This window comes from Phasianus colchicus, chromosome 1 (genome assembly GCF_987193195.1).
Source record: "Phasianus colchicus chromosome 1, bPhaCol1.hap1.1, whole genome shotgun sequence".
Lineage (NCBI taxonomy): Eukaryota > Metazoa > Chordata > Aves > Galliformes > Phasianidae > Phasianus > Phasianus colchicus.
This window is the reverse complement of record NC_143436.1, coordinates 126,200,825-126,213,611: the sequence shown is the minus strand read 5'-3', so window position 1 is coordinate 126,213,611 and position 12,787 is coordinate 126,200,825. Positions and strand designations below refer to the sequence as shown.

At 38.3% G+C, this 12,787-nt stretch overlaps 1 protein-coding gene across 4 annotated transcripts in view; it reads left to right on the top strand.

Annotated features, from left to right (window-relative positions):
• Positions 1–12,787, top strand: part of WWC3 (WWC family member 3) — a 98,949-nt gene that overhangs the window by 63,175 nt on the left and 22,987 nt on the right. For all 4 annotated transcript variants that reach the window (XM_090125871.1, XM_090125876.1, XM_090125866.1 and 1 more), the window contains 3 exons: positions 4,167–4,409; positions 7,266–7,355; positions 8,486–9,060. In XM_090125871.1, coding sequence (XP_089981997.1) covers positions 4,167–4,409; positions 7,266–7,355; positions 8,486–9,060 — 908 coding nt within the window. The remainder of the gene's footprint in view (positions 1–4,166; positions 4,410–7,265; positions 7,356–8,485; positions 9,061–12,787) is intronic.

Sequence of the window (12,787 nt, the reverse complement as noted above, 5' to 3'; positions counted from 1 at the left end):
TTTCCTCAGTTATTTCCAATGACAAAATCACAGAATCATAGGAGTTGGTAGAGACTTCTAGAGATCTTGAAGTCTGACTCCCTGCTAAAGCAGGTTCCCTGCAGTAGGTGAATTGTTGCTGTGGTTTGTCTAGAGGAGTCTATGTAGAAGTCTAATGATTGAGACATGCTGCATTATTCTGAAAATGTATACGTCTTCCATCCCATGGTGTAGTTTGGATGATGCTTAGAAAATTAATGTTTGTCCTGTTTTCCACCCTTGTGCCACGCCTGTGTTATTGTGAACTATATATGCATCAAGCCAGCTATTTCACTATGACCATTTTAGGACAAGATTTCCCATTTCAAATCTGTGTTTACTTCATATCACTAAGGTTATCTCATCTTTGCACTCCTGCTTCTCTGCTTAATAGGAACTGTTATGTTCATTTCTATTAGAAATTTTTAAATATTGAAATAAACAGCAAGTCAGTCTTGCCTACCTAGGAAACCAGTTATTTGATACCACCTACTCGAGTGTGGAATGCAAGCTCCTCTGTGCTTGTTATGCAAGGATGGCAATGGGCAAAATGCCTGGAATGTTGATGGTTCAAAATTAACTGTTTTTTTTTTTTCAGGAATATGTTAAATTGCTACATTAGTAGGGACCTTGGTGTATCTGCTGTTAGGCCAAGATAAAAGGACTCTCATAGTGACTAGACTTAAGAAGTAGTATCTTAAAAATATACAGTAAGAAGCAAAAATGTGTTTGGAAGAAATTAAATTGCCATCCCTGCCAAGTCTTTGATTTAAGTGAGTGTTTAAGGTAGATAAAACATATACATTGAAAGAAGGCAAAAATAGCCACTTTTTGTAAGAGATGTCTGGTGTAGTATGGGTACTAAACTTGTCATGGACAAGCACAGTAAAAGTGCTTATCTGTGCATTTATTATGTTTGGAAATAAAAGCTTGTTTTGCAAGAAACAAACTACAAGTATGAAACATGCTTGGAAGGATTTTTCTTATTAAGGTTTTGGGTGAATTAAATGTCTCCTATCCTCAGATACATTTCTTAGGTTTGGGTGAGTGAGACTGTAAAAGCCCTAGGGATGTTTCCTAGCCAACTAAATAAATTTTAACAAGTTTTATCACTGGTAGCTATTTGGAGCAATATACTACATAGAGATGTCCTTAGTGAAAGACAAGCAACAAAGTTCCCCAGAAAAGTTTGGTGTGCTTGCAGGAATTGGGAGCCTACAAAGAGGAGGGGAATCAACTCTTTGAAAGGGTGAGTGACAGCAGGACAAGGGGAAATGGTTTTAAGTTGAAGGAAGGGAGATTTAGGTTGGACATCAGGGGGAAATTCTTTACAGAGAGAGTGGTGAGGTACTGGAACAGGCTGCCCAGAGAGGTTGTGGATGCCCCATCCCTGGAGGTGTTCAAGGCCAGATTGGATGGGGCCCTGGGCAGTCTGGTCTAGCATTAGGTGGGATGATTGGTGGCCCTGTGTGTGGCAGGGGGGTTGGAGATTCATGATCCTTGAGGTCCCTTCTAACCCTGGCCATTCTGTGATTCTGTAATTGCAGGAAATACAGGTTGCAGGAAGCTGGCTTACTGTTGCTGAAGTTCTCCCAACAGATTTCTGCATGATGTAGTGTTATGCAAGTGCTTTTTCTTTGCTTTAAGGGAAGAAATGGAGACAGGAACTGCTAGCAGAAATTCTGAGAGCATCAAGGGAATCAAATTAAGTACCTAATCAGATCTTGGAACTTTTCAGTGACACAAGCCTAGTCCACAGCAGTACTTTTTCCTTTAATAATGATACAATTAAGTTATTGTACCACAACTTTCTGCTTTCAAAGCATCTTCTATCAGAAATTTGTGGAAAAAAGCAAACTTTAATCTGGAATGACATACCCAAGGGGAGTCATGTGTTCTTAGCAAACACAAGAGTCTAAATTAAAACCTCCTGTATTTCAAGTGTTGTCCTGATCAGCCAAGCTGATTTGATGGCCAAATGACACTAAAAGGAGAGATCACTTCCTTCCTTCTGCCATTTTTCCATCTTGTCTGCTGGCATTTCTCTCTTCTTTGCTGCCTATGTTAGCAGTTACTTACTTCAGTGGCCAGTATCGTAACCAGCTCAGTCTGCACTAGAAAAATGCCTAGCAAGGCAACTGTGATTGGGTCACTCCTTCAGCTGTTTCATCAAACTGAACCCAGAGTCTTCACCAAACACATCTCATCTTTCATTCACAAGCCACGGCAGAGCTTGTGAACGTGGTCGTTCAATGCATTGCCAAGGCTCAGCTGATTCACACTCCCAAACTAAGCTATGACCATCCAAATGTGCTTGAGTTTTACAATTCTCTTGAGCAGACCTTGGGTTCCTGTTTGTTTCATTTGGCACTGAACACTTGAAAATCATGCTGTATGCATGTTCAGAAGTGTTTCCTGAATCTTTAACCGCTGAGCAGGGTGGGTGAGGGAGAAGAGGGAGGGTGAGTGGCCCTGACATCCCTATGAGGGGATGAGGTGTTTGTCAGGAAACTGCCTCTGGAATTCACGCACAATAGCTGAGGAATGAAATATTTAAACTGCATGTATTGATTCACAATGGTGCTTTCACTAGCTGTTTGCAGGAAGTTGGGTATTGATGTCAGGAAATTGAAAAGGTATTGAAGGACTTGATAAAATATCATACTTCAGACTAAAATGGAACACAATACTTGCTTTTCTTTACTTGCTGTAAATGAAAATTTAAGGGGAAGAATGGTATTTGTTCAAAATTAACAGTAAGATTCCTGTTTATCTATGAACATGTAAACTAACTAATACAATTGTTGACTTGCATCAATACTTTATTTCCCTTGCCATGATAAGAAGATGGGCAAATAATTTCCAGTTTGAAATAAATACTGCTGTAGGTTAGGGTTTAAATAGGAAAAATCTACCTTCATTGTGTACCTTTTCATTTATTCTTGAGCAGACATTATCATGCTGTGGATTTTCTGCTTGCTTGTTGTGTGCTTTTAACATTACTTTGTTAATTCATTTCTTTTATTACCATATGCTTTTTCATTTAAGGACAGTAATCTTTTCTTGCGCCCTTAACTTTGAATGCTGCCATTTCAAAGTAAAGATGAAACTGAGGTGTACGAATGCATAACTTTGGTGCAGCTTAGTTTCTTACAAATGTTCAAAAATCAGAAAGCTGGATTTTCTTATTTACTTTTCATTTTAACAGTAAGCTTCTGAAGTGCCTTAAATTGATCACTGTAAGACAAGCATAAAAAACAAACAGTAACAGAGTGTTCTCCCTGTTATGGTTATATACCTTTTGATTTTGCCAAAAGAAACAGTTGTGAAATTTTTAGCTTTAGGGGTTGGTATAGTGTTTATTAGAGTTCAGTTTTTCACAGTGTCAACTGTGGAATCAAAAAACAACAATACTTGCAAGAATGTAATGGTTCAGTGTATGGAGATTTAAAAAAAAAAAAAACAACAACAAAATAAAAAACTCCTTTTGGCAATGAAGTCTACTACTAAAAATAACATTGAAGTTAGCATATCTAACTGTTTGATTTGATGATTGATCTATCTGAAGCCATCTGGATTTTGCAACCAGTAAATCTTTTTTTCTGGACCAACATTTTTGTTTTACTGATAATTAATATGCTCTTAAAACTTTGTTGTCAGTCAGGACATGTTCCTCTGTTGAGGTGGCGCAAGACAGTACAAAACTTCTCAAAGACAAACACTTTCTTTGCTGCATTTCTCAAGTCCCATGTTAAGGTATGATAATGGACAAATGAGTAACAAAAAGTTATTCAAATTCATCAGCTTGTACAAACATCATACTCAAGAGCTCTAAAGTATCAGTTGATTTTTCTATAAAATGAGCAATCTGAGAAGACAGATACTGACCGTGTGATAAATGTGTTGTAGTTCTCATACAGTTACACATTCATGAATACTTGACATTCTTTACATTTAAAACAAACAAACCAAGAAATACCTTGAGCCTAGAAACAAATAAGCCTCATGAAGACCGCTAAGTTTTTTTGTTTCAGAGTTTAGATGAAAGTCACTGAAGCTGACAGGCTTCACCTTCCGATGTTTTTCCTTTTACTTGTCTTCATCTTTGTCTCTTCCGTGTTTTGAAATATATTTATTCTCTTTTAAAGAGTTTCAAATATACAACAGCAGCTGGCCTTGCTAGACAATGAATCTTGGCCAGGAATGGCTGAAGCGGACAGGGACCGTCTTCAGCTCATCAAGGAGAAGGAGGCTCTTCTTCAGGAGCTGCAGCTCATCAGTCAGCAGAGGCGATCCCCAGAAGACATTGCACGTTTGGAGGAAGAAAAAAGACGTTTGGAGGATGAAATTCAGCGGGCTCGAGCAACCTCTGCTCATGGGGCCACTGAAAGGTTTGTGAACTTAAATCATTTTCTGAACTGCTGGGTAGTTTCAAAATGAAGAGTAGAGAATTCCATGTGTTTCAGAAACAAACAAAAAAATTTAGTAATTTGTTTCAGTGAGACATTTTGCTCCTGACTCTGCCATTATTTAATTCTGCCTGTCTTGAAATTCTGTAGAGGACTGTTAGTGATGTTGACTGGCTAGCTTTTCGTTCATTCATCTAAACTGTGAGAATAGATCAGGTTGGTTGCATCAGATACTTAGAAGTCGTCTGAGTGATGTTGCCAGATAAGAAAGACAAATGATAGCACCTGTGAAAGATTTTTCTAGTATTTTAAAGTGGAGTAATGATCATCTTCAGATTCATCAGAACAAAGATCTTTCCCTATGTTTGCTTTCTGTTTCAGAATGGGAAAGTTAAAGGATTTTTTTTCACCCGTTTCATCAATTTTTTTCTTTTAATTTGCAGTTTTTGTAGCATGAGCACATGTGAACTCTGACAGTATAGTAAACTGAAAATATAATTAAATGTAAAGTTTTGTGTGAGAACAAACAAAGAAAGAAAAACATTGCAGCAGAAGCACTGTTTATTTCCAAATTAGACATTTTTTCCTCTAGCCAAAGAAATGGATCAAAATTCTTCATGTGTTCTTGTTTCCATAGACTGCTTTTAGTGAAAAGCATGAAAGTACTTGTTCTTATTTTCCAGACTTGCTTTCTCTTAAATAATTGATGCATACATGCTTTGTAAATGCCAGAAATGCTAACTTAAAACCATACAGAGAAGGTGTTTGTGGCCTTTTAAAATTAATTAATTTATTTACAACAGATCAATACTTCTATTTGAGGCATGAAAGATTTTTCATTTCTCTTGCTATTTTTTTTCTTTCTGAAACAAACTCAGGCATGAATAAATGGTAAAAAGCCAGGTTTAATATGAGGGAAAATTACATGAAACAGATTTAATGTGATCCATTTTAAGGCTAATATTTATGCATATTAAATAGATTTGGAAGTACCTTCCACTTACAGACTCTCGGAGCTTCGGTTCCTTTGGACAGACTTACATTAGATGGTAAATTCAGGCAATAAAAACAGAAAATTAACAGCCACCCTGCAGTTCGGTGTTGTGTATTTTGCAATTTTCGCAGTATTGTCAAACAAGCTTTCCAGCGTGAACTGACAGAGAAGGGAGTTCACTTTACACTGCAGTGTAGTAAGTTTTATTTGTTGTTTTTGGGCTCTCACGTTAGGTACTGCACATTTTGTTGGCAAGAAAGCCATGCTATTTTTCCATGTAGTTCATGCAGTGGAAACCAGCATTCCAGTATGATATTTGATATTTCAAATGCTAGCAAAAAGTAGAAGTTAGAATAATATTTAAGGCCACTCTTTTTTTGTATAACAAATTGGAGAAAATTAGTAACCTTTATTTATTTATTTGTTTAGTTTAGGCTCCAGAATAACCCAAACTATTCCCAGTACTACTTTTCTATTTCTTCTTAGTCACGAAATAGAAAGAAATTTCCTGTTTAAATAATTACCAGTTTTGTGCTGTTGTGGAGTTTTAAATGTACTGTGTTATGGATCAGAACTAACTCAGTCTGTATGACAAAGAGGTCCCTGCAGGCAATGATCACCTGAGTGATATAGCAGAGCTCCAGCCTTCCTTGCACCACTTGGTTAACCTGATCTGTGATGCACAGAAACAGGAGAAAAGCTTTGATCTTGCACACGCTTTGGTGTGGAGCTTCTGCTGTGTGGTTGCAATAAAGGGAACCTCTTTGGAGGGTGGGAAAGGTTTGCTGGAGCGTGGTGCTGCAGACTCCATGCCAACATACTGAATTAATGCAGTTGGAGGCCAACAAAATTGAGAGATTTCTGTTTTTACTCTTGACAAAATATCGCAAAGATATTTTTTCGTACCTTTACCATTCACATTTCACTGAAATAAATGTTGCTGTTTCATCCAAAAGGCTTTCCTTGTTAATGATATTTTTCTATCCTGCCCCTTAGCATTTTGAGTTCTAGCAGCTGTCTGCAGTTGGTAAGGTCTGACACATGACTCTTAAATACATTTGATGTGCTGCCTCTAGACTGTCCATCAGAATCCCAGTTTCTAGTCAACTTATGAACACAGGTCTTTAGCAATATCTTTCCTGCTCCAAGTGTACAAATGTATAACATGAAATGGGTTATTGCACTGATTCTATTTTGAAATTTAGTGATTGGGTTTGGAAGATTAAAGCACCAGGAATACTTGTAATTGTCCATTCAGGAAAACAATAAATGTACTTTCATAGAATCATGGAATGGTCTGGGTTGAAAGGTACCATAATGATGAAGGTTTCAACCCCCTGCTATGTGCAGGGTCACCAGCCACTAGACCAGGCTGCCCAGAGCCACATCCACCTTTGAAATGTAACATTAATTTGCTTGGATAACAGAACTATTTGGAATATTTTTTTCCTGCCAGGGCAGGACTAGTCATATTAGTTTTCTGTATTCTACTGGCACAATTATGTTGATGCAAGGGGAAAAAAATATTGTAGAGTCTGATGCTTTTACCTAAAACTTTTGATGACTTCGACAATTTCTGTAGTGTGTTTTTGACGTCACAATGCTTACACTGTGCCTCAGCTAACTTTTCTTGTCTTGCTGGTCTTGGTTCCCATGTTCAGGGTGGAATTTCCTTTGCTGCATATGCACAGCATATATTTAATCTTTTCATTAAACAAGAAATATTTATTTTTATTTTTTAAACTGCAATGCAATGGGATTTTTCTGTACTTGGAAAACTCCTGACACTTCTTGAGTACTACTGTAATGAAGAAAAATAATAATATGTATCTGTTTAATTACAGGATACTGTTACAGGAAAAGAGAAATTGTTTGCTTATGCAACTGGAGGAAGCTACACGTTTAACCTCGTATTTACACTCCCAATTGAAAAGGTGAGTTGTGCAGAAAGAGTAGGTTTTGAAGTTTAACTGCAGCAGAGAATAATATTGGTAATGGAAGTTTATCTTCTAAAACTTCCTGTGTGTATGTGTTGGGTAAATTAAATTTTTACTGAATTTATTCAGATTGATCTGTGGAATGTGGTGATTTCGATGGAGTTTTGTAAATAGCATTAGTAATGGTTGTTTGGGGTAGATTATTATGTATATCTGGGAATTCTGTATGCTCACTTTTGTTCTTTTACAAAAAGGAGCCCATAGTAAAATTGTCAGATTTACTTTATGTGAAAATAACATTCTTCTAAATTCTGTGAAGTTTAATATCCTGATACCTTCTCTAAAAGAGGTGATTTTCATCCCTGGTGAGATGACAAAATTTTGCCATTTAAATATGAGAATGTGCTAAGACCCACACAGAAGCCCAGAATGTTTTGCATATTCACGCTCACAGCTGCCTTCTTCGGTGCAGCTCTCAGGGATTCCTCAGCTCAACACCATGCCAACATCAAAAGCTCAGTTCCTGCTGTGTCTTACTTCGTCTCTGTCCGTCACGTACGCTATTCTCTCTGTAGCCATCTGGGAATGATAGAAGGAGCTGAAATAGGATTCATACTAAAGTTGTTTTCATTTTGCACTGGAAAAACCTGTGAGGGTGAGGCTTATGCAGCATTTTGTTAGGCCTTTCCAAATCCATTCTCGCTTCTTCTCCCTGATACGTTTATGATTCATCATTAACACCAATTCAGGCTGGATCAAAGTAATCTACCATTCCTGGCTTTATGCTGAGTCCACTTATCCAAGCCTTCCTATTTCCTCTTCTTTGCCAAATTAGGGCTGCTTACAATTCAGAGGAAGGAGTAGACCTGTCCTGTTGTACTCTGGCCTGGTTTGCATGTGATTATGGTTTGACTTTCACTCGTGCTTTTCCAGTCATGTCTGTACTTGAGACCAGGACAAGAAACACAAGCTAGACCCTAAACAGCCAGATCATCTCCCTGTGTCACGTGCTGAATGCATATAAAATTGCTTATACCAGATGGGCTGATGTTTTTATGTCTGTGCCAGTGCTTCTGATTATATTTTAAAGGCATTTTTTTTGTTTCCTTTTCCTTTGCCTGACGTAGTCTGTCGGCTAGCACCCTCACAATGTCATCTGGCAGCAGCAGGGGTTCCCTGGCCTCCAGCCGAGGTTCTCTGGCCTCCAGCAGAGGCTCCCTCAGCTCAGTCAGCTTTACGGACATCTACGGCCTTCCTCAGTATGACAAGTCAGACAGCGTTACAGACTACGGGCAGCATTTGCGCTTTGACATCATTCCCTTTGAGTCTCTGACAAAGGACGTGCCGTTCACCGATCCCATTGGACATTCAAATTTCAATAAGCAACGGAGGTCTCTGGACACCCCTCAGTCCCTGGCATCCCTGTCATCACGGTCCTCCTTGTCATCACTGTCCCCTCCAAGCTCACCTCTGGACACCCCATTTCTCTCTGCATCTCGAGATTCTCCCTTGGCTCAGATGTCTGAAGGCTTTGAGGAGATTGCAGGCATGGGAGCTCTGGAAATGCTCAGGGCTCAGACTACAGCATTGGGTGACGATGATGCACAAGGAACAAGTTCATCTCAGATGCCCTCTTACCCTGTCGACAGTGAAGGGGTGCGAGAAATGGGCCCACAGCTGACTGCTGTCCAACCTAGTGGAGGTGAGTTTCTGTACTTAATTGTTTTGTCACATGAGGCACACAACCCTCATCATACTGGCACAGCGGAGATTGTTACTCTGTTTGATTTAACTTTGCTCAGTTAAAAATTGCATGGTGGATGTTAGGTGTTTAAAAAGAAAATGAGAGGACTTCCCTCCCTGTTCTTCCCCTAAAATAAAAAAAACAAAAAAAACAAAAACCTTTTGATTTAGGATTTGATTAGGGCAGAGATGAAAGAATGAGGAATTTTTGTGATAGTTTGGGTGGAGGGAAGGGAAAGGAATACAGGAATACAGACTTTTGTTGGAGTGGAACATGCGATGGTGTATGTATTTTGGTCTTGCATGACCAATTAGTAAAAATACACATGATTTAATTACATCCCAATTTCTGCCAATGTTGCCATTAGTCTGATAATTTCCAGCAGCACAAACCCAGAGGAAATTGTTGGTTGCTTTGTTTCATATTTTTAAACAAAAAAAAAAAAAAAAAAGGAAGGGGTGCATGAGGTGATTGCTGCTGTGGTAGTGCTTGAAGGTTGGCTGGCTCCATGCTGAATTCATGCCCACTCCAGTATCAGGTTCCTATGTCTGTGTGCAGTGCAATGGGATGGGAACCACAGCAGCAGAGTGGTGCTGAATGCACGATACGCTGTGCTCATGAGTTGAGTTCACTACTTCAGCAGCTGGGAAGCATTTTTTGCTGGGGATGTGTGAGGAGCTGAGCATCCACTTGAGTGATTTTTTGTTGTTGTCTCAGAGCATGAGCTCTGCAATCACAGAACAGTCTCAGTTACCATGGCACATACTGTTAGGGTTTTCTTTTCCTGCTTGAATGTGAAGTCGATGGACTTTCTTCAGCTTGTGTTGTTGGAAGCTTCTGAGGTGCTGTAGATGAGAATGCAATAGAAAGTTGAGTTGAAGAGATCAAAAGATGAAACAGAAACCTTAAAAAATAAAGAAACAGTTAATTTATTTTCCTGTTTTAATCAACTGAAGAACTGCTGTTAAAATTTTTTTCCTTACAATATTTTTGTGTGTTAACATGCTATATTTCTAATAAAGCCATTACAGTAGAGGAGGGCTTTTAGAGAATATTCTAAAGATTATAATTCATGTCTCATTTCTAATATATGTATTGAATACTACATTCTGGACTTAGAACATCAGGGCTACTAGGAAATGTAAGCAGAGAATCTATTATCCCATTTGATGTTGTTTGTCAGGAGATAATGAAAAGGAGCACCAACAGTATCTATGGAAAAGATTTCAGCGTTCTATTTTTATGAAGAAAAAGGCCATTACTATGCTAACAAGCCTGCATTGTTCAAATGGAATTGAATGTAGACTTACTTTCCATAACGCAGCTCATGCTGCCAGAAGATACTGCTGCAGAATTTGTTTACTAGACATAAACATTTCTTATGCCCATATTGCAGTATTCTGACCAAAATAAACAGAATTCTAGAGACCAACATGTAAGTCTGTGCTTAAATTAGTGTCATGGAGAAGTTTCCTGAGGCTTTCTTTAAACCTCAGATCAGACCACAGCATGTCTTCACCCACTGTGGTAAGTAAAGCTATGTTAGTAGTTCATTTATAGCTCATATGTGTTTCCTAGAAATGAAGGTCTGGTCTGAGGGCTTAGAGAGCAATAGGGTGAGGGTCACGTCCTGCTTTGGTTTTCTTTTTCTCCCTTCTCTGTAATGTTTTTTCACATTTTCCTTTTTTCCTTCTGAAGGCCTCTGGCAGAACATGTCTGTGATGCCTCTGTCACTACTGTGGTGTCTGGGTCTAGCTCCTAGTCCAGGGTTTATGACTCTTCTCTGTGTTTAACCTAGTGCTTTCTATTCCTTTTTGAATGTATGATTAAAAGGTAACCAGTTTGTCTTGATGGATATTTTCATTTTTTTAAGTATTTGATTTTTGAAACAATTGCCTGGGAAAGAAAAACAAGTCTAACCTTTCTGGTATTTGGCTGGAGTCACAACTGCTTCGAGCTTGGCATTCCCTAGTTGGTGGGTTTGCTGTAGTAATGCAGTTGTCTCCATCTATCAGTTGAAAATTTTTAAATCGATTAAGTTCAGTACTGTTCTTGAAGAATTTGATGGAGTATCAACCTCATATAGGACAGTTTGGGATCCCCCAGATGTTGAGGGGTGTTTGTTTTTACTAATTTATTACCATGCTGTATGCTTTGCTGCTGCCACCTGATGGTCTAGCAATGCAATGCTACTCTGGAAAACCAGCAAGTATTAAGTCAGACAAATTTTTCACCAGTTCTTCCATCAAACAAAATATGGGATGATTTCCCAAATTACAGGGGTCCAGAGGGATAACACTCAGTACATTGTGTATACTCTGCTTTGAAGCAGTACTCAAACATACTCGGGAGTTCTCTAGGAACTGAATTTTTGATGCTTGTTTGCTTATTTGCTGTTTTCTTTTTCTGTATCTCTTCTGGGGGCATATACATTGTATTTGTAAAGCTGGAGTGGGAGGAAAAGTGCTAACACCAGTCTTCAAAGATCTTCTGTATCTTCTTCTCTGTCCTAAAATAATTTTTTGAGTGTTAAAGTTCCTTCAATGCCTAAGTAACCTAGTTTGCAAAATACTGACCTAATCATAGACCTAAAAGATGATTGATCACTGTGTGCTTTTCATTTTGTCTCATTTCTCATGCGGCACAACAGAAAAATGCACTGTAAGTGAACATAAAATTACTAATCGTGCTGTTTTTGCTTGTAATTCCCAGTGTGATTTTGTGTGTGAAGTGTTTTTGTATGAGTTGCATGTGAAAGAAGGACATTTTGCTACATTTGGTTTTGACATAATGCTGTTTGATATAATCTTGTATCTGTTTAATCATGGCATATTATGGCATACTTAAATGTTGGCTATGTCAACTTAGCAATATATTCATGTTTGTGGTTAAATACCTGAACAGTGTTTTCTGCAAGCTTCAGCTTTATTACATCATTGTAATGCCTGACAGCATCATGGTAGGTAAAGTCTGTTTGTGTCTGTTTTAGGTTTTATGACAGTGTTTGACTCTTTTATTAGAGTATTTTGAGCTGACATGCAGTACTTGTAGTTTTGTGTGCCTGTGACATATGCTTTAAATGTATAGTTTTTGCTAATGAACTACTAGACACCAATGCATATTAGACACCAAAATTTTCTTTCAAGTTCATGTTTTGAGCTTGTGGCAGCTGAGAATATTCTTTTAATCAGGCCAGTCTTTGTCAAGCTTTGGCGCCTATTAGGAAATTCCAATTCATGTATTTTGCTCACTCATTTTGTTGACATAGGACAGTAAAAGGTAAGTATGTATTTTAGAAACAGTTCTTTAGCTTCCTGGATTGAAAGGTCTATAGCTGTGGTACACCTTGTTCTGTTTAAGTCAAAATCTGATGTTTCTTTCTTGATGAATTTTTCTTACTGATTCATTTTTCTAGTTAAGTGTGTGTTCTGACATTTGCATCTCAACCAAATTTGTGGGATTGTCCAGATATAATCAAATGCTTCCATGGCCTGCAGGGAATCACTGTTAAGTTACAAGTGTTGTAACACATCAGTTTTTCATGATGGTGTGTTGGTGCTTGACAACAGTTCTTCCTTCAGACAAATTAGGAACATGAAACCTCCAAGGTAGAGAGTCCATGAGGTCCAACCTCCTTTTTCATCTCCTGGATCTATGCAGTGTTCACATAGCAGGGTGAGCCAGA